Here is a 19416-nt window from a genome sequence, read left to right on the forward strand (position 1 = left end):
TTAATGTGCTTCTTCTTGAGCCACTCCTTTGTTGCCTTGGCCGTGTGTTTTGGGTCATTGTCATGCTGGAATACCCATCCCACGACCCATTTTCAATGCCCTGGCTGAGGGAAGGAGGTTCTCACCCAAGATTTGACAGTACATGTCCCGTCCATCGTCCCTTTGATGCGGTGAAGTTGTCCTGTCCCCTTAGCAGAAAAACACCCCCCAAAGCATAATGTTTCCACCTCCATGTTTGACGGTGGGGATGGTGTTCTTGGGGTCATAGGCAGCATTCCTCCTCCTCCAAACACGGCGAGTTGAATTGATGCCAAAGAGCTCAATTTTGGTCTCATCTGACCACAACAGTTTCACCCAGTTCTCCTCTGAATCATTCAGATGTTCATTGGCAAACTTCAGACGGGCATGTATATGTGCTTTCTTGAGCAGGGGGACCTTGCGGGCACTGCAGGATTTCAGTCGTTCACGGCGTAGTGTGTTACCAATTGTTTTCTTGGTGACTATGGTCCCAGCTGCCTTGAGATCATTGACAAGATCCTCCCGTGTAGTTCTGGGCTGATTCCTCACCGTTCTCATGATCATTGCAACTCCACGAGGTGAGATCTTGCATGGAACCCCAGGCCGAGGGAGATTGACAGTTCTTTTGTGTTTCTTCCATTTGCGAATAATCGCACCAACTGTTGTCACCTTCTCACCAAGCTGCTTGGCGATGGTCTTGGAGCCCATTCCAGCCTTGTGTAGGTCTACAATCTTGTCCCTGACATCCTTGGAGAGCTCTTTGGTCTTGGCCATGGTGGAGAGTTTGCAATCTGATTGATTGATTGCTTCTGTGGACAGGTGTCTTTTATACTCTCTTTAAGAGTGTGCTCCACTCAGCTCGTTACCTGTGTAAAAGACACCTGGGAGCCAGAAATCTTTCTGATTGAGAGGGGGTCAAATACTTATTTCCATCATTAAAATGCAAATCAATTTATAACATTTTTGACAGGCGTTTTTCTGGATTTTTTTGTTGTTATTCTGTCTCTCACTGTTCAAATAAACCTACCATTAAAATTATAGACTGATCAGTGGGCAAACGTACAAAATCAGCAGGGGATCAAATACTTTTTCCCTCACTGTACCACAAACCCCTGAGGTGCCTAATTGCCATTATATCAACATAAGCAGAACTGTCAAGTATTTCTGCATCATACTGTCTAATATACACACAGCTGAAATGCTGTTTTAGCTAATCAGCATCCAGGATCCAAACTATCCGCTTTATAATGCGTTCTAAATCCCTGCATTCTCATTTTACAGTTTTGGTCCACTTACTGTATTTCCCCTGCAAACAAAAACATAACAATAACAGTGTATGGTATTATAAGGAGCCATTGCTTTCAATGGGATTTATTCAGACTCAAATTGAGAGATTAACTGGGGTGTAATCATTAGTACACACTGTAGCAAAAATGTTTCACAACAGAAAACGTTCTGCAATGAAAACGAGTTCTTATTGGACAAATTTGGGTAGGTCCCACCCTGTTTCATCCCGTTTGGTTCCTAGTGAATACACCCCACGTTCAGCAAGAATCAACTGTTCCCTCAGATGACTTGTAAGTAGTAACATGTATCGGCTACTGCATGCAGCAGTTCAGTCTGTAAGTGGAAGTCATCTAATAACATCTGAAATATTGGAGTGGCTACAGTCCATAACAATATGTTAAAATATAATACTTTAGTATTCTATATGTAACACTTTTATAGTCCTTATTTATGTGCTTTTCGGGCATTACAGCAGACTGAGCAAACCCAGTTCACATGCATCCATCCTATGTAACATCCATTCACAGGAATTGGGGCATTCATTCCTTGAGGGTTGAAGGGTCTGCTGAGCGTTATTCAAGACTGTAACATTGATTATAATTATAAGTTCTAAACAGGATTGAGATCCTAAGACCGTTTGCTTCCTTTACAACACCTTGTAGCAGTAGGCCTAGTAGTTTATCTGTTTAATTTTCTTTGCAAAACTGTTCAGGTAACCTTTCTAATAACTTCAAAATTGTGGCTCAAAACTGAAGCAAATTATCAATTAAACATTTTGTTGAAGTCAGAACTTGATCTGTTATTTAACTGCTGAGGCACAATGACAACTGTCAGACACTGCAGTCTTGAAGGACCAGGAGGGTGCAACTTTACAGAATGTTCAGAAATAAATGTTTTGTATAGATCAGGTGTGAGTGTTTGTGATGTCGAACTGTGAGTCATGTCATTTCTACCTGCAACGTTGTGAATGTTTCACCTCATTGAATTAACCTCTGTGTTCCCCATTCCTGACCTGAAATGTGGTAACGCCCCTTTTCCTTTATAATTCCCAACTCAAGGTCTCCTCCTCCTCCTCTTACTTTACATGGGAGAATCTCAATTGCATAATCCTCACGTCCTCTCTCCTCGCCTCCTTCTCAAAACCCATTGGATGAGAAAGCCAGAGGCCCCACCCATCTGACCTTTTCCTCCAATGTGTTTTTAGGAGGGGGCAAGATGAGAGGACGCACGGAGTATGTCATTGAGATTCTCCCTATGTCTCTTCCTCCTCCTCCTCTGCCTTGCGCTGGTGATTCACTATCCTCTTCTCTTGTCCCTCCTCTTCTCCGCTTCTGCTGAACTGTCGACGGGTGAGTCTTTCTGGATCGTGAGAAGCCATATCACTGAAGTCACGGAAGATGTCTTGAAATGTCTCATCGTCACCTGGAGAGGAACACACGAGCAGAGCAGCAAAACTGAGTGTTTGAAATAAGGGTTGTGTTTAGTAGGCACGAAATGGAAGAAAACACTCTGTACTTGTTCAATACGAACAAGCCGTTTTAGTCTTCGTTGCAAAACGTTTTGCTATGGTGAGCCCTAATGAATACGACCCAGCACATAAAAACAGCATTTTAGGAGTGTTCATGTTCAGCACGGACAGAGAAGTCTGGCTGATACCAAAACTCGAAGTCCTCCTGACGTCATAGTCTAGGTAGGCTGTTCGATGCTGTGAGCACGATGCGTCAATAATGAAGGGGGCTTTTACTGGTTTGTTCTCCTCTTCATATTTCTCACTCAAACACCCTCATGGACAGCCACACGCAGCTCCGGAGCACCGACCCCTTTCATTACAACTGTTTGATTTTCAAATCCAAACAATGAGAGGTCTCAACGTTTGAGAGAACCAATCAAAGCTTGCTCTATTTCTGACCGAATATTAGAGAATGGCGCCGGAGGGGATGGCTGCCATTTTACGGGCTCCTAACCAACTGTGCTATTTTGTTTGTTTTTTCTCATTGTTTGTAATTTATTTTGTACATAATGTTGCTGCTACCGTCTCTTATGACCAAAAATAGCTTCTGGATATCAGAACAGCGAGTACTCGCTTCGAACTAGACGAAGATTTTTACTTTAATGAGTCCGACGCGAAGGATATACTCCTTCTCCGAGACCAGGCCCAAATCCCCGTCATTCGCGTGAAGAAAAGACGGATATACAGGGGGCGAAGACTGGGGTGCCTTGTGAGAGTTCGTCGGCGAGTGGGTAACCCGCCTCTATCATCCGTTCTATTGGCCAACGTGCAATCACTGGAGAAAAAAATTGATGATCTCCGTTCGAGACTATCCTACCAACGGGACATTCAAAACTGTAATACCTTATGTTTCACCGAGTCGTGGCTGAACGATATATTTGGCTGGATTTTCCATGAATCGGCAGGACAGAACAGCTACGTCTGGTGTGGTGGTTTGTGTCTATTGGTCAATACCAGCTGGTGCGCGATGTCTAATATTAAGGAAGTCTCGAGGTATTGCTCGCCTGACGTAGAGTACCTCATGATAAGCTGTAGACCACACTATCTACCGAGAGAGTTTATCTATATTTTTCATAACCGTCTAATTACCACCACAAACCGATGCTGGCACTAAGACCGCACTCAACGAGCTGAATAAGGCCATAAGCAAACAAGAAAATGCTCATCCAGAAGCGGCGCTCCTAGTGGCCGGGACTTTAATGCAGGCAAACTTAAATCCGTTTAACCTCATTTCTACCAGCATGTCACATGTGCAACCAGAGGGAAAAAAAACTCTAGACCACCTTTACATCACACACAGAGACGCATACAAAGCTCTCCCTCGCCGTCCATTTGGCAAATCTGACCATAATTCTATCCTCCTGATTCCTGCTTACAAGCAAAAACTAAAGCAGGAAGTACCAGTGACTCGCTCAATACAGAGCGAGTCACTATATTGGCATTGAGGAGTACACCACATCAGTCACTGGCTTCATCAATAAGTGCATCGACGACGTCGTCCCTACAGTGACCGTACGTACATATCCCAACCAGAAGCCATGGATTACAGGCAACATCCGCACCGAGCTAAAGGCTAGAGCTGCCGCTTTCAAGGAGCGGGACACTACTCCGGATGCTTATAAGAAATCCCGCTATGCCCTCAGACAAACCATCAAACAGGCAAAGCGCTGAAGCTCGTCGGATGTGGCAGGGCTTGCAAACTACTACGGACTACAAAGGGAAACCCAGCCACGAGCTGCCCAGTGACGCAAGCCTACCAGACGAGTTAAAAACCTTTGTGAGCAAGACCTTTAAACAGGTCAACATTCACAAGTCCGCAGGGCCAGACGGATTACGAGGACGTATAGTCAGAGCATGCGCGGACCAACTGGCAAGTGTCTTCACTGACCCTCAGGGGTGAGCTCTGATGTCATGTATAGCATGTTACTGTACAGCCAATTTAGGTGCTTATCATCTGCCATTTTCAACCCGTATACAGGTACAACTGTAAAGGGTACAGGTGAGAAACAAATAAAGGTATACGTATTTTATTAAACATCAACATAGTGAATGTTACCCATAGATCCAAAGAATCCCTCGGAGTCTCTCATCTCTTCATTCATGCGAGCCATTCGTAGTCTGGAAGACAGTCCCCCAAAAATAGAGGGCATTAACAAACAAAGCCTCCACCTTTCCTGCATTTCATAGAGTAGATTTACTTACAGGGTCACAATATCGGCGTGTGCTGTCTCTATGGCAATGGCGAGTGGGTCCTGCCCCCTCTCGTCAACAGCATACTGATTGGCTCCCTTCTTTAGAAGTAGACACACTTGCCTGTGAGGAACATGAGGCATACATGCTATTAATTTGCACCCACCAAACTGATTTGAACCAATCATAGACTTTGATATACTATAGCCTAAGACAGCAGTGGTTCTCAAAGGTACTGCAGGGGGTCAACAACAACAACAACAACAACAGAAGAAGATAAAGGGCCGGATACGTGGTTAGTCCGCCCTGCATTGCCAAAATCATACTAAACCTCCTTGCATGTTTTTTTTATTGCATTCTCAAGTAGAAGTTGAGTCCTGATGAATTTGCTATTACAAAAAGGGGTCCACGGCCCCAAAAACATTGAGAACCCGTGGCCTAAGACATGGATGGACTTCTTCTATTGCTATTTGCAGGCCAAGGACTTTACCCTGACCATAAACTCTGGTTCCTAGTTACGGGCATTGTTCCAATAGCATACCACTTAGAATGAAGCTAAGTTTTGGGCATGCATTGTAAGTGGTATGCTAGTGTGGATATTGTAAAATAGCCAGCCGTAGTCTATGGTGTTGCCCATCCCTGCTCTATATGCTGTCTTCCCTGTCTGTGTTAGGGTTGGACAATGGTATCGCACCCTTACTCCAGATTTTTCACGTAGATGGCTCGGGGAGTCAAACCAGCGACATTTCAGTTACTGGACCAACGCTCTTAACCACTAGGCTACCTGGTTGTCAATCATCGTCGATAGACAATACTATGGTAATATCGCCCAACCCTAGTCTGTGTGAATTAAATAGAACACTGTCAACACCATACATATACTGTATATGTAATTGATGTATCTCTATGGGTGTGAACCTCACCCTGTGTGGCCCCAGGTGGCTGCAGTGTGAAGGGCTCCTTGACCACGCTGGTCACGGTAGTTTACATTGGCTCCATTCTGCAGCAGGAACTCACAGGCCGTAAGGGAACCCTGCAGACAGGCAGACAGACAGACAGACAGACAGACAGACAGGCAGACAGACAGGCAGGCAGACAGACAGACAGACAGGCAGGCAGACAACAGCAAATACAGTGCATAAGGAAAGTATTCAGAACCCTTGACCTTTTCCACATTTTGTTACGTTACAGCCTTATTCTAAAATTGATTAAACATTTTCCTCATCAATCTACGCACAATATCCCATAATGACAAAGTGAAAACTGTTTTTTAGAAATGTTTTTGCACATAAAAAACAGAAATACCTTATTTACATAAGTATTCAGACCCTTTGCTATGAGGCTCGAAATTGAGCTCAGGTGCATCCTGTGTCCATTGATCATCCTTGAGATGTTTCTACAACTTGATTGGAGTCCACCTGTGGTCATTTCAATTGATTAGACATGATTTGGAAAGGCACACACCTGTCTATATAAGGTCCCACAGTTCACAGAGCACGTCAGAGCAAAAACCTAGCCATGAGGTCGAAGGAATTGTCCGTAGAGCTCCGAGACAGGATTGTGTCGAGGCACAGATCTGGGGAAGGGTACCCAAACATTTCTGCAGCATAGAAGGTCCCCAAGAACACAGTGGCCTCCATCATTCTTAAATGGAAGAAGTTTGGAACCACCAAGACTCTTCCTAGAACTGGCACCCAGCCAAACTGAGCAATCGGGGGAGAAGGGCCTTGGTCAGGGAGGTGACCAAGAACCCGATGGTCACTCTGACTGAGCTCCAGAGTTCCTCTGTGGAGATGAGAGAACCTTCCAGAAGGACAACCATCTCTGCAGCACTCCACCAATCAGGCCTTTATGGTAGAGTGGTCAGACGGAAGCCACTCCTCAGTAAAAGGCACATGACAGCCTGCTTGGAGTTTGCCAAAAGGCACCTAAAGGACGCTCAGACCATGAGAAACAAGATTCTCTGGTCTGATGAAACCAAGATTGAACTCTTTGGCCTGAATGCCAAGCGTCACGTCTGGAGGAAACCTGGCACCATCCCTACGGTGAAGCATGGTGGTGGCAGCATCATGCTGTGGGGATGTTTTTCAGCGGCAGGGACTGGGAGGCTAGTCAGGATCGAGGGAAAGATGAACGGAGAAAAGTACAGAGAGATCCTTGATGAAAACCTGCTCCAGAGCGCTCAGGACCTCAGACTGGGGCGAAGGTTCACCTTCCAACAGGACAACGAACCTAAGCACACAGCCAAGACAACGCAGGAGTGGATTCGGGACAAGTCTCTGAATGTCCTTGAGTGGCCCAGCCAGAGCCCAGACTTGAACCTGATCGAACATCTCTGGAGAGACCTGAAAATAGCTGTGCAGCGACGCTCCCCATCCAACCTGACAGAGCTTGAGAGGATCTGCAGAGAAGAATGGGAGAAACTCCCCAAATACAGATGTGCCAAGCTTGTAGCGTCATACCCAAGAAGACTCGAGGCTGTAATCCCTACCAAAGGTGCTTCAACAAAGTACTGAGTAAAGGGTCTGAATATTTATGTAAATGTCATATTTCAGTTTATTGTTAATACATTTGCAAACGTTTATAAAAAAACGTTTTTGCTTTGTCGTTATGGGGTGTGGTGCGTAGATTGATGAGGACAAAATGTGTTCATGAATTTTAGAATAAGGCTGTAATGTAACAAAATTGGGAAAAAGTCAAGGGGTTTGAATACTTTCCGAATGCACTGTACATGTAAGATACATGCACAACCCATGTTTTAGGGCCCTGAAGTATAAAAATAAATTTAAAAAACATTAAACAAACTACCTGGTCAAAAAAACATTAAACATTATCCTGGTCAGGATAAACTTGGGGGCCTTCTATGCGAAAGTATAAATATAACACAATCTATGTCAAAGGGAGCCTCAGCGATATGACGTTGCCATGAGCAGCACTGAAGATGTTGCATGATGCAAGACGACGCACACAGAGTATCTACACATGTGCACCGGTGCACTTCAATAGCTTCAATGTGAAAACTGCGGAACCGAGAAAGCGGAGAAGTTTAGCCCTGGGATTAAATGTCCTTAGTTTTTGCGAAAAGCAGCTTGATATTACTGATTACTTTGTGCATTGCTGACTGTCCCTTTAAATAATGTCCATGGCGCTACTCACCCCAAAAGCTGAGCCAATGAGAGCGGTGCGTCCCTCCTCCTCAGCGTGGCTCCAGTTCACCTCTGCCCCCTGGGCCAACGCGGATGCCATGGTGACCAGGTCCCCTTGGCAAGCAGCCTGGTACATCTGGCGCCCTGCGTTCTCCCTCCTCTCTACAGTAACAGTCATTGAAAGAGGAATGGACTGAGACGAATTGTAGGAGTAGGACTGATTCAATTCACAGACAGACACACACACACACAAACAACATCAAACCCATGCGGAGGTGGGTAGTAGGATAGGGACCTACGTGTTTCAGGCAAGCTGTCATCCTTTACAAATCTTTTCTCAACATATTTCTCTTTAATCCATGTCTCTTTCTCTGGGCTGAAATAGAGATAGATAGAATCATTGTTAAAATAGGAGACTGTGCAGGGAAAGGGTTCTACATGGAACCCAAAAGGGTTTTACCTGGAACCCAAAAGGGTTCTTCAAAGGGTTTTCCCATGGGGACAGCCGAAGTTTTATGTTCTAGATGGAACCTTTCTAAGAGTTCAGCTCATTCAGTGTAGCTCTTTAATAATGAATGCCTTTTAATTGATGGAGTAAGTCTCTTTCAATCGGAACATTTGTATTTATTTAACTAGGCAAGTCAGTTAAGAACACATTATTGGGCACAGACAACAGCACAAAGGGCAAGAAGTTAGAGAAAACTATACATCACGCGAAGCAGCAACAACTGTCAGTAAGAGTGTCCATGATTGAGTCTTTGAATGAAGAGATGGAGATAAAACTGTCCAGTTTGAGTGTTTTTGCAGCTCGTTCCAGTCGCTAGCTGAATGAAAAGAGGGAGACCCATGGGAGACTAATATAAGGGGTTTGATAGTGCTGCCAAAGAACCTCGGTTGTGAAATGCTTACCGAGGGCTGGCAGCAATAGGCTTCACTCTGCCCTCTGCTGCACACCTGAACTCGTATATCCCATTGATGACATCATTACCCAGACCACACAGCAGCTGCAGAGTAGAACAGAGCAGAAGAGTTAAGAAAGTAACCTCTTACTTAGGGGCCATGAGTTTTTCCTGACCATGAGCTCTGACCAGTAAAAGTCTGGGCCCTAGGTATAGCCAGCTGGTCATGAAGTCAGGAAAAACTCAGGGCTACTACTCATAATTTAAAAAAAATTACCTTGAGCTACTCAACTTTAATTGGTAACATGTCCATGATAATTCTGCTACAGTACCTTCAGCTGTTCGGGATCCCAGGAGTCTAGGGTGAGAGATCGCACTTTGGAGAGATGGACCCCAAGGCTCCTGTTAAAAAACCACAGCACAACATTACAGAAACATTTCAGAAACACGGTGGTGCAGGCTTTTGTTCCAGCCTAGCACTAACACACCTGATTCAACTAGTCAAGGTCTTCGTGAGACCTTGATCCGTTAAATTGGGTGTGAAAGTGCTGGGCTGGAACAAAAGCCTGCACGCCCTGTAGACCTGTTAGTCCCCCAGGACTACAAACACCACACACTAGCAAGGCAGTACCTGTGGATGCCGGAGCACTCGATGCACATGGTGATACCCAGGTTGACGCTGGCCCAGCGTGGGTCCTCCTCACTGCAGTCACAGCAACGGTGGTTCCCCGGACTTTGAAGGGCCACAACCAGAGCCGCAGGCCTCTGAGGAGGCTGTCCTGGCTGGGGGTCTGATGGGCTCTGGAGAGGCAGAAGGCTTTCTTTGGGCTGGGCACACAGAGAGGCATAGTTAGAATGTATTTGCCTGGAGATTCCTTAATAGGTCAATCGAAAGCCACTGTGACTGTACTACTGTTTGCTGTTTTGTTTAGTTAAATGTGACTTCGTTTCGTTAGTTTTTTACACTTTTTTTTGTTAAAAATTGAAGTGCTCGACAATTGTAGTTAAATAGTGTAGTATGAAAAATCTGTGGAAGTGTCTGTAAGCATGTCTTGAGTTGTAAATACCTGAGGCTGCTGGGACTCCACTCTCCCGCGGTAGGCCATGTCTATGCTTCCCTGAACGGCACTGATCCAAGCCTGCTTCAGCTCCTCTGAGTCAGCCTGGAGGACACAGCATCTGGGCAGAGGAGGACAGTCAGGGTGGGTCAGTGAGGGTTAACTTGGGACTTGAGCTCTGCTTTTATTCAATGCGTCACATTCAAAACATAAGTAAAATATTTCCACTGTATCTAAAATCAGCTGCGATGTTTGCGCTGTTAAATCTTCAATTTCAAAGCTAATACTTCTTGATGATGTCAATGATTGAGTTTTTATTATCTCATAGATAAAGCTTCACGGACAGAAATTTAAACAACCTTTGGTGCAAAATGTGAGAAAAATGTTAAATACAACAATGAACAATATAGAAATTAAAACTGCTTAGCTACTTTTGAACAGAAACCAGCTCAAAACAGAAGCGGCGGTCAATGCTGTCCAGAGACTTCACCGCACACAGCCTGAGGTCATCAAACAGCGACACAGGCTCCTCCTACAGGAAGACAACTGTCAATCACAACTACCCAAGGACACAAACATTTCAGTAATAAAATTCTGCAGTACAACTATAATACATGATTGCTCAAAAGACCAAACAAATACCTTATGTGACTTTGTGTACACCAATTGGTTGTCTTTAATGGAGAACCAGCATCTAAAGCAAGATTTGAGATTTAGTGACATGTTTAATGAAAGGGAGCAAATAACTGCCATTGTGTGACATAAGTTGTAAGGTATCACAGTAAAGAATCTGTGTTTCTCTCGCTCACCTCTTCCATGTCTTGTTCTTTCTCCGAGATCTTTTGAAGAGGTGGCCCTGTATGGTTTCCCCACCATCAGGACAAGAACTTAGTATGGGCTCCCCTGAGGCCTCCTGGACACAAACACACACTTGTGTTAAGTGGTAATCCTTTAGCAACTGTGACCGTCTGGTATCTGATGATAACACTCACTGTCTGCTGGAACAGTAGGTGGGTATTCTCCAGGTCCTTTCTTTTAGCTGTACATTCAGTCGAGAGTTGGGCAAGCTGTCAAAAGGCATATGATCATAAATCTCAATGAACCAGTAAACATTGATATTGGCAGCCGCATTCTGGACTATATACTCCCTGCGTGGCATCATCAGGCACGTCCACAGAGAGGGCTCAACGAATGTTACCATCAGGCACGTCCACAGAGAGGGCTCCACCAGAGTTACCATCAGGCACGTCCACAGAGAGGGCTCAACGAATGTTACCATCAGGCACGTCCACAGAGAGGGCTCCACCAGAGTTACCATCAGGCACGTCCACAGAGAGGGCTCCACCTGAGTTACCATCAGGCACGTCCACAGATAGGGCTCAACCAGAGTTACCATCAGGCACGTCCACAGAGAGGGCTCAACCAGAGTTACCATCAGGCACGTCCACAGAGAGGGCTCCACCAGAGTTACCATCAGGCACATCTACAGATATGGCTCAACCAGAGTTACCATCAGGCACGTCCACAGATATGGTTCAACCAGAGTTACCATCAGGCACGTCCACAGAGAGGGCTCAACCAGAGTTACCATCAGGCACGTCCACAGATAGGGCTCAACCAGTGTCCGAGCACCTGCCCTTTTGCCCTCCTCTGAAAATGAGCCTGTGGATTTTTTATTTTGAGTCTCTTTTCAATGTAACAAATTGCCCATCAAACTAGCTAATTTCATGAACTCTTTGAATCTCACCTGTGTGACCATGGTCTTCATAGTGGGCTCCAAGTCTCTCAGCAAGTCAAAGCCTTGGTGGAAGAAGGTGTACTGGGCATGGAAGTAGGAGAACACCTAAAACAAACAATATACGGATGACTGATCAACCAATTCTACATCTTCAGTTCCACTCCCCACTGTTCTTCACAAGTCGCGTTTTTATTATTTATTGTCATTCTTTACACTGTGTGCACTTGGGTATTTAACTACGTTTGCATTTAAGATCACCCACTACAGCTTAGAAACTGGGACTCACAGAATTTAGGATGTCCAGCTTCTGTTGGGCCTTGAAGTTATTCAGCTGTAAGAAGAGCAATGGTTAAAAAGGACAAATTAACAAAAACAATGCAAGCCAAAAAAAAAAAAAAAAGTGTTCAACTTTACTAAATTAATTTCAAAGCATTGCATGTATTAATATGACATCACCTATCACTGAAGAAACCAAAATGAATCTACACTGCCTTAACTCCGTTAACTCTAGGTTTTGTTTATTAGGCACCAAATAGAAGAAAACGGACTGAAACAAGGAGGGACTTCCTTTACTTATCCAATAAGAAACGCTCATATTTCGTTTTCTGTTGCAATTATTATTGTTTTAATTGCGCCTTAATGAACACGACCCAGGCCTCATCCTTGTCATTAATAGCCATCCTAAAATGCTACTGTCTAGCCATATCATGGGTTGTCTGGTTATGCAACGGCCTGTTTATGATGACATACACTACCAGTCAAAGGTTTGGACACACCTACTCATTCCAAGGTAAAGAAAAATCCTTGAATGAGTAGGTGTTCTAAAACTTTTGACCAGTAATGTATGTGGGAACTCCTTCAAGACTGTTGGAAAGCATTCCAGGTGAAGCTGGTTGAGAGAATGCCAAGAGTGTGCAAAGCTGTCATCAAGGCAAAGGGTGGCTATTTGAAGAATCTCAAATATAAAATATATTTTGATTTGTTTAACACTTTTTTGGTTACTACATGATTCCATATGTGTTATTTCATAGTTTTGATGTCTTCACTATTATTCTACAATGTAAAAAATTGTAAAAATAAAGAAAAACCCTTCAATGAGTAGGTGTGTCCAGACTTTTGACTGGTAGTGTATCTGTTCCTGCTCCGTTAGACCTACCTAAATGTGTTCTCTCACCTGCTTACTCAAGCCTTAAACAAATAAACCCCTCCCGATGTTCCAGGATGTCTTTGCCAGTGAGTCTGAGTTCTCTGCTAAATAGTCTCCGCTGGGAATGCCCTACTTCAGTAGCCATCATCTGCTCTCTGAGGAATCACACATTTATTACATTTCCAATCTGGCCCTCATACCATCATCGCCACCTAATCATCCCCAGCTACCAATTGGCTCATTCATCACCTCTCCTCCCCCTTGTAACTATTCCCCAGGTCGTTGCTGTAAATGAGAATGTGTTCTCAGTAAACTTACCTGGTAAAATAAGGGTAAAATAAACACAATTACGGCTGAGTGTACTTTACACTGAGCAGAATGAAATAAATCATCTAAGTAAGAATTACCTGAGTGCTACTCACTCCGCTAACAATTCTTACCCTGTGTAAACGTCGCTAATCCCAAGTAGGGTTGCAAAATTCCAGAAAATGTCTCCAGAGTTCCGAGGTGTTTTCGTAATTCACAGTTGGATAAAAATTTTTTTTTTTTTTATACGTTTCCGGAATTTTGCAACCCTAATTAGTACCCCCTCAAACTAAAGTGAATTCCTTTGACTATAACTAGCAGTTTAGTTTACAAGTTGTATGTACTGATCTGTGGTTATGCATCTGGCAATTGCATTTACCTGCAAGCAGTAATCAAGGGCAAAGTGCTGGTGACATTTGCGTGTTGCCAACAGCAGATGGCTGGCGCGCTCTGCATCAGTGACTTTGTGGCGGAATATCTGGGCATTTTTCACCGCCGCTGTCTCGAGAGCCTCCCCAATCCGCACAAACTCCTTCCTAGTCTCTCCTAGCTGGGGTATGAACCTAAATGACAAGAACATAAAGGACATTTATAATGCATTGTGATGCATTATGATGCATTGTAAAACTTGTCATGAGCATGTATGACCTCTGTACACTGTCTTATAATTATCTCTTCTTCTTGTTTTTTGGTCACATACACCAGATAGGTGCAGTGAAATGTGTTGTTTTACAGGGTCAGCCATAGTAGTACGGCACCCCTGGAGCAAATTAGGGTTAAGAGATGTTTCACCTTGTCGGCACGGTTATTCAAACCATCGGTTATTGGCCCAACGCTCGAACCCCTAGGTTACCTGCCACCCTAATGATAATTATCCTGACTAGATTCCAGCCATTTTGAGTAAGTTGAAATGTTGATACATCGAGAGATGCCTTATTATAAGACATTATTAAGGATCATGCTTATAACAAGTTATAAGTGCGCCTGTGTGTCTGTCCACCTGTGTGTGCACGGCAACATACTTTGTGAGAAGGTTTGACAGCTGCTGAGTGATAGCTCTCTGCGTCTGGTCAAACAGCACCTAAAGACAGGAGAGAACCACTAGGAGAGTAAAACCTGTGCTGACTAAAGCACATAACAAGTGGACAACAATCATCCGTCTCAAGTGGAACTCAACTCACAGTATGAAAGTTGATCATCTCCTGTAGTCCTTGGATGAATTGACTCATGCAGTTCTGGAGAACAGAAGAGTAGAACGTCAACAGACATCAATTTAGTGATAATAAAACACAACCAAACTAATTGTAGCCTAATGATTTGTGTCCCTTATCATTGCCCCAAACCCTTCTTTCCCACATTTTAACCCTCTCCCTGTCCATACATACCATGATGACACTGTCACGTTTGTGATATGTTGAGAACTCAGCCACTCCGGCGAGGAAATTCTGATTTGCTGTGTTGTATGCTTGCCCTGATTCAACCATCTTGCCACAGAGCTTCATCACCTGCGTGGGGAGGTATACACACTCAGGTATTTATCACTTACAATTGACATGATTGCAGAAGCAAGATCATCATGCTGATACATTTTCAGAGCACACATAACTTTGCACCTTTTCCACGTGACTCTGCAGCTCTGCAACATCGGTCTGACACTTATCCAGGGTAAGCCTGAAGAAACCAATAAAAACGGATTATTCTCCAGTCTCCAGAAACTCAACATCAGAGCTATGAAATGCACCATACTGTCATATTGTTTAAAATCAACCAGACCAGTGTTGTGACAGGTATAGGGGCAATGAGTTTTTCCGTAAATACTGAGAAGGAAAAACTCCACGCCCTAGTGAAGGTTACCAACCTGAATGCAGGTGAGTCCTTGATGCATTCTTTATAGTCCAAGAATGTATCCATTTCGGCTATGATTTCTCTTCAGTAGAACGGTAGCTAGCTAATAGTTTTGACAAAATAATGAAATGCAATTGGAAACCCTAGATAGTATTAAGCTAGCTAATAACATTAAGCTAGCTATGTTTAAAAACTGTGTCGGCTATTCATGATACAGATTTAAAGCCACAACTTGCATCACCAACAGTGACAATAACATAACAAGTATTTTCAGTAGCTAGTGCATTAGTGGCATGCCTATCATTAGCCTTCGAGTAAGGGATAGCCTACAGCTAACCGGTTAGCTATCCTTCCTTGCAAGAGGATCGATGGGATCTCAAAGACTGTTGTTCTGAGCACGAGCGGCAATAAGCGCTTACAACAAGTTATGGAACGGATGAGTGTATAACAGCTAAACAGAATTTTTTGATTTGTCTCTTTGTAATAGCTAACTATAAATTCCAGTCTCAACCAGCTTCCTCCGCATCCATGCAAAGTGTTGTCAACCGCTTCTTCTTCTAAATATCCGGATGATGACTACTATTCTGCTAGCGGCACTAACGATGACGTCATTTTCCTATGGTAATGAGAAAACCTTCAAAACAAAAGTCCCCACTTCGAAACATTGCAAGAAGGATAACTCGTTCAAAAGATCCTACATTTTAATCAATGTAGATTTTTATTGTGCTTATAAGCACATCCAAGAAGGCATATATGTTTTTAAAAACATTATTTTAAGACCACTATTGAAAAATACAATGTTCAGACTGGTATGTGAAAATATTGCTCTTATAGTGTAAAAACGATTCTTTGTGCCAGTTTAAAAGTGGGGTTGGGAGTACTCAGTAGGGTATGTAGAACCATTTTGCAACAAAATAGGAAAATGCCAAGGGGGGTGAATCCTTTCACAAGCCACTGTCCATGTAGGTAGGGGTAAAGTGACTATGCATAGATAATAAACAGCGAGTACTCGGAGGGGGGGGGGGGGGGGGATCAAAGGTATTCAGTGGCTTGCGAAAGTATTCACCCCCCTTGGTATTTTTCCTATTTTGTTGCCTTACAACCTGGAATTAAAATGGATTTTTGGGGGGTTTGTATCATTTGATTTACACAACATGCCTACCACTTTGAAGATGCAAAATATGTTTTATTGTGAAACAAACAAGAAATAAGACAACAACAAAAAAGAAAACTTGACCGTGCATAACTATTCGCCCCGCCAAAGTCAATACTTTGTAGAGCCACCTTTTGCAGCAATTACAGCTGCAAGTCTCTTGGGGTATGTATCTATAAGCTTGGCACATCTAGCCACTGGGATGTTTTCCCTTTCTTCAAGGCAAAACTGCTACAGCTCCTTCAAGTTGGATGGGTTCCGCTGGTGTACAGCAATCTTTAAGTCATACCACAGATTCTCAATTGGATTGAGGTCTGGGCTTTGACTAGGCCATTCCAAGACATTTAAATGTTTCCCCTTAAACCACTCGAGTGTTGCTTTAGCAGTATGCTTAGGGTCATTGTCCTGCTGTAAGGTGAACCTCCGTCCCAGTCTCAGATTTCTGGAAGACTGAAACAGGTTTCCTTCAAGAATTTCCCTGTATTTAGCGCCATCCATCATTCCTTCAATTCTGACCAGTTTCCCAGTCCCTACCGATGGAAAAACATCCCCACAGCATGATGCTGCCACCACCATGCTTCACTGTGGGGATGGTGTTCTCGGGTGATGAGAGGTGTTGGGTTTGCGCCAGACATAACATTTTCCTTGATGGCCAAATAGCTCAATTTTAGTCTCATCTGACCAGAGTACCTTCTTCCATATGTTTGGGGAGTCTCCCACATGCCTTTTGGTGAACACCAAACGTGTTTGCTTATTATTTTCTTTAAGCAATGGCTTTTTTCTGGCCACTCTTCTGTAAAGCCCAGCTCTGTGGAGTGTACGGCTTAAAGTGGTCCTATGGACAGATACTCCAATCTCCGCTGTGGAGCTTTGCAGCTCCTTCAGGGTTATCTTTGGTCTCTTTGTTGCCTCTCTGATGAATGCCCTCCTTGCCTGGTCCGTGAGTTTTGGTGGGAGGCCCTCTCTTGGCAGGTTTGTTGTGGTGCCATATTCTTTCAATTTTTTGATAATGGATTTAAAATGGTGCTCCGTGGGATGTTCAAAGTTTCAGATATTTTTTTATAACCCAACCCTGATCTGTACTTCTCCACAACTTTGTCCCTGACCTGTTTGGAGAGCTCCTTGGTCTTCATGGTGCCCCTTGCTTAGTGGTGTTGCATACTCTGGGGCCTTTCAGAACAGGTGTATATATACTGAGATCATGTGACACTTAAATATAGTCCACCTGTGTGCAATCTAACTAATTATGTGACTTCTGAAGGTAATTGGTTGCACCAGATCTTATTTAGGGGCTTCATAGCAAAGGGGGTGAATACATATGCACGCACCACTTTTGCATTATTTATTTGTTAGAATTTTTTGAAACAAGGTATTTTTGTAATTTCACTTCACCAATTTGGACTATTTTATGTATGTCCATTACATGAATCCAAATAGAAATCAATTTAAATTACAGGTTGTAATGCAACAAAATAGGAAAAAACGCCAAGGGGGATGAATAATTTTGCAAGGCACTGTAAATGCCTGTAAATGCCAACTGTAGCTCAGTTGGTAGAGCATGGCGCTTGCAACGCCAGGGTTGTGGGTTCGTTTCCCACGGGGGGCCAGTATGAAAATGTATGCACTCACTAACTGTAAGTCGCTCTGGATAAGAGCATCTGCTAAATGACTAAAATGTAAAAAAAATAGTAAATAGTCCGGGTGGCCATTTGATTCATTGTTCAGCAGTCGTGCGGTAGCAGAGAGAACAGTCTATGACTTGGGTGACTGGAGTCTTTGACAATTTTGGTCAATCAAAATTCAGTCGATGACCCCCGGAATCTACAGTAAGGGAAAAAAGTATTTGATCCCCTGCTGATTTTGTACGTTTGCCCACTGACATTATGGTAGGTTTATTTGAACAGTGAGAGACAGAATAACAACAAAAAAATCCAGAAAAACGCATGTCAAAAATGTAATAAATTGATTTGCTTTTTAATGAGGGAAATAAGTATTTGACCCCCTCTCAATAAGAAAGATTTCTGGCTCCCAGGTGTCTTTTATACAGGTAACGAGCTGAGATTAGGAGCACACTCTTAAAGGGAGTGCTCCTAATCTCAGTTTGTTACCTGTATAAAAGACACCTGTCCACAGAAGCAATCAATCAATCAGATTCCAAACTCTCCACCATGGCCAAGACCAAAGAGCTCTCCAAGGATGTCAGGGACAAGATTGTAGACCTACACAAGGCTGGAATGGGCTACAAGACCATCGCCAAGCAGCTTGGTGAGAAGGTGACAACAGTTGGTGCGATTATTCGCAAATGGAAGAAACACAAAATAACTGTCCATCTCCCTCGGCCTGGGGCTCCATGCAAGATCTCACCTCGTGGAGTTGCAATGATCATGAGAACGGTGAAGAATCAGCCCAGAACTACACGGGAGGATCTTGTCAATGATCTCAAGGCAGCTGGGACCATAGTCACCAAGAAAACAATTGGTAACACACTATGCCGTGAAGGACTGAAATCCTGCAGCGCCCGCAAGGTCCCCCTGCTCAAGAAAGCACATATACAGGGCCGTCTGAAGTTTGCCAATGAACATCTGAATGATTCAGAGGAGAACTGGGTGAAACTGTTGTGGTCAGATGAGACCAAAATTGAGCTCTTTGGCATCAACTCAACTCGCCGTGTTTGGAGGAGGAGGAATGCTGCCTATAACCCCAAGAACACCATCCCCACCGTCAAACATGGAGGTGGAAACATTATGCTTTGGGGTGTTTTTCTGCTAAGGGGACAGGACAACTTCACCGCATCAAAGGGACGATGGATGGGGCCATGTACCGTCAAATCTTGGGTGAGAACCTCCAGGGCATTGAAAATGGGTCGTGGATGGGTATTCCAGCATGACAATGACCCAAAACACACGGCCAAGGCAACAAAGGAGTGGCTCAAGAAGAACCACATTAAGGTCCTGGAGTGGCCTAGCCAGTCTCCAGACCTTAATCCCATAGAAAATCTGTAGAGGGAGCTGAAGGTTTGAGTTGCCAAACGTTTGCCTCACAACCTTAATGACTTGGAGAAGATCTGCAAACAGGAGTGGGACAAAATCCCTCCTGAGATGTGTGCAAACCTGGTGGCC

The 19416-nt window shown here is 43.9% G+C and overlaps 1 protein-coding gene across 1 annotated transcript; it reads right to left on the reverse strand.

Annotated features, from left to right (window-relative positions):
• Positions 1–1354: 1354 nt before the first annotated feature.
• LOC311105523 (arf-GAP with coiled-coil, ANK repeat and PH domain-containing protein 2) lies at positions 1355–15725 on the reverse strand. The gene is made up of 22 exons (XM_084147699.1): positions 15158–15725; positions 14913–14970; positions 14685–14804; positions 14481–14534; positions 14322–14380; positions 13679–13862; positions 12133–12177; positions 11856–11951; positions 11101–11175; positions 10918–11021; positions 10751–10802; positions 10540–10640; positions 10118–10229; positions 9682–9878; positions 9383–9452; positions 9061–9155; positions 8451–8527; positions 8162–8313; positions 5929–6038; positions 5018–5128; positions 4872–4933; positions 1355–2727 (listed from the first exon to the last, which is right to left on the reverse strand). The coding sequence occupies exons 1-22, from the start codon at positions 15208–15210 to the stop codon at positions 2558–2560; spliced, it is 2157 nt and encodes a 718-aa protein (XP_084003825.1). The 5' UTR covers positions 15211–15725; the 3' UTR covers positions 1355–2557.
• Positions 15726–19416: the final 3691 nt, after the last annotated feature.

Source organism: Coregonus lavaretus, assembly GCF_964263955.1.
Source record: "Coregonus lavaretus genome assembly, chromosome: 30".
NCBI lineage: Eukaryota > Metazoa > Chordata > Actinopteri > Salmoniformes > Salmonidae > Coregonus > Coregonus lavaretus.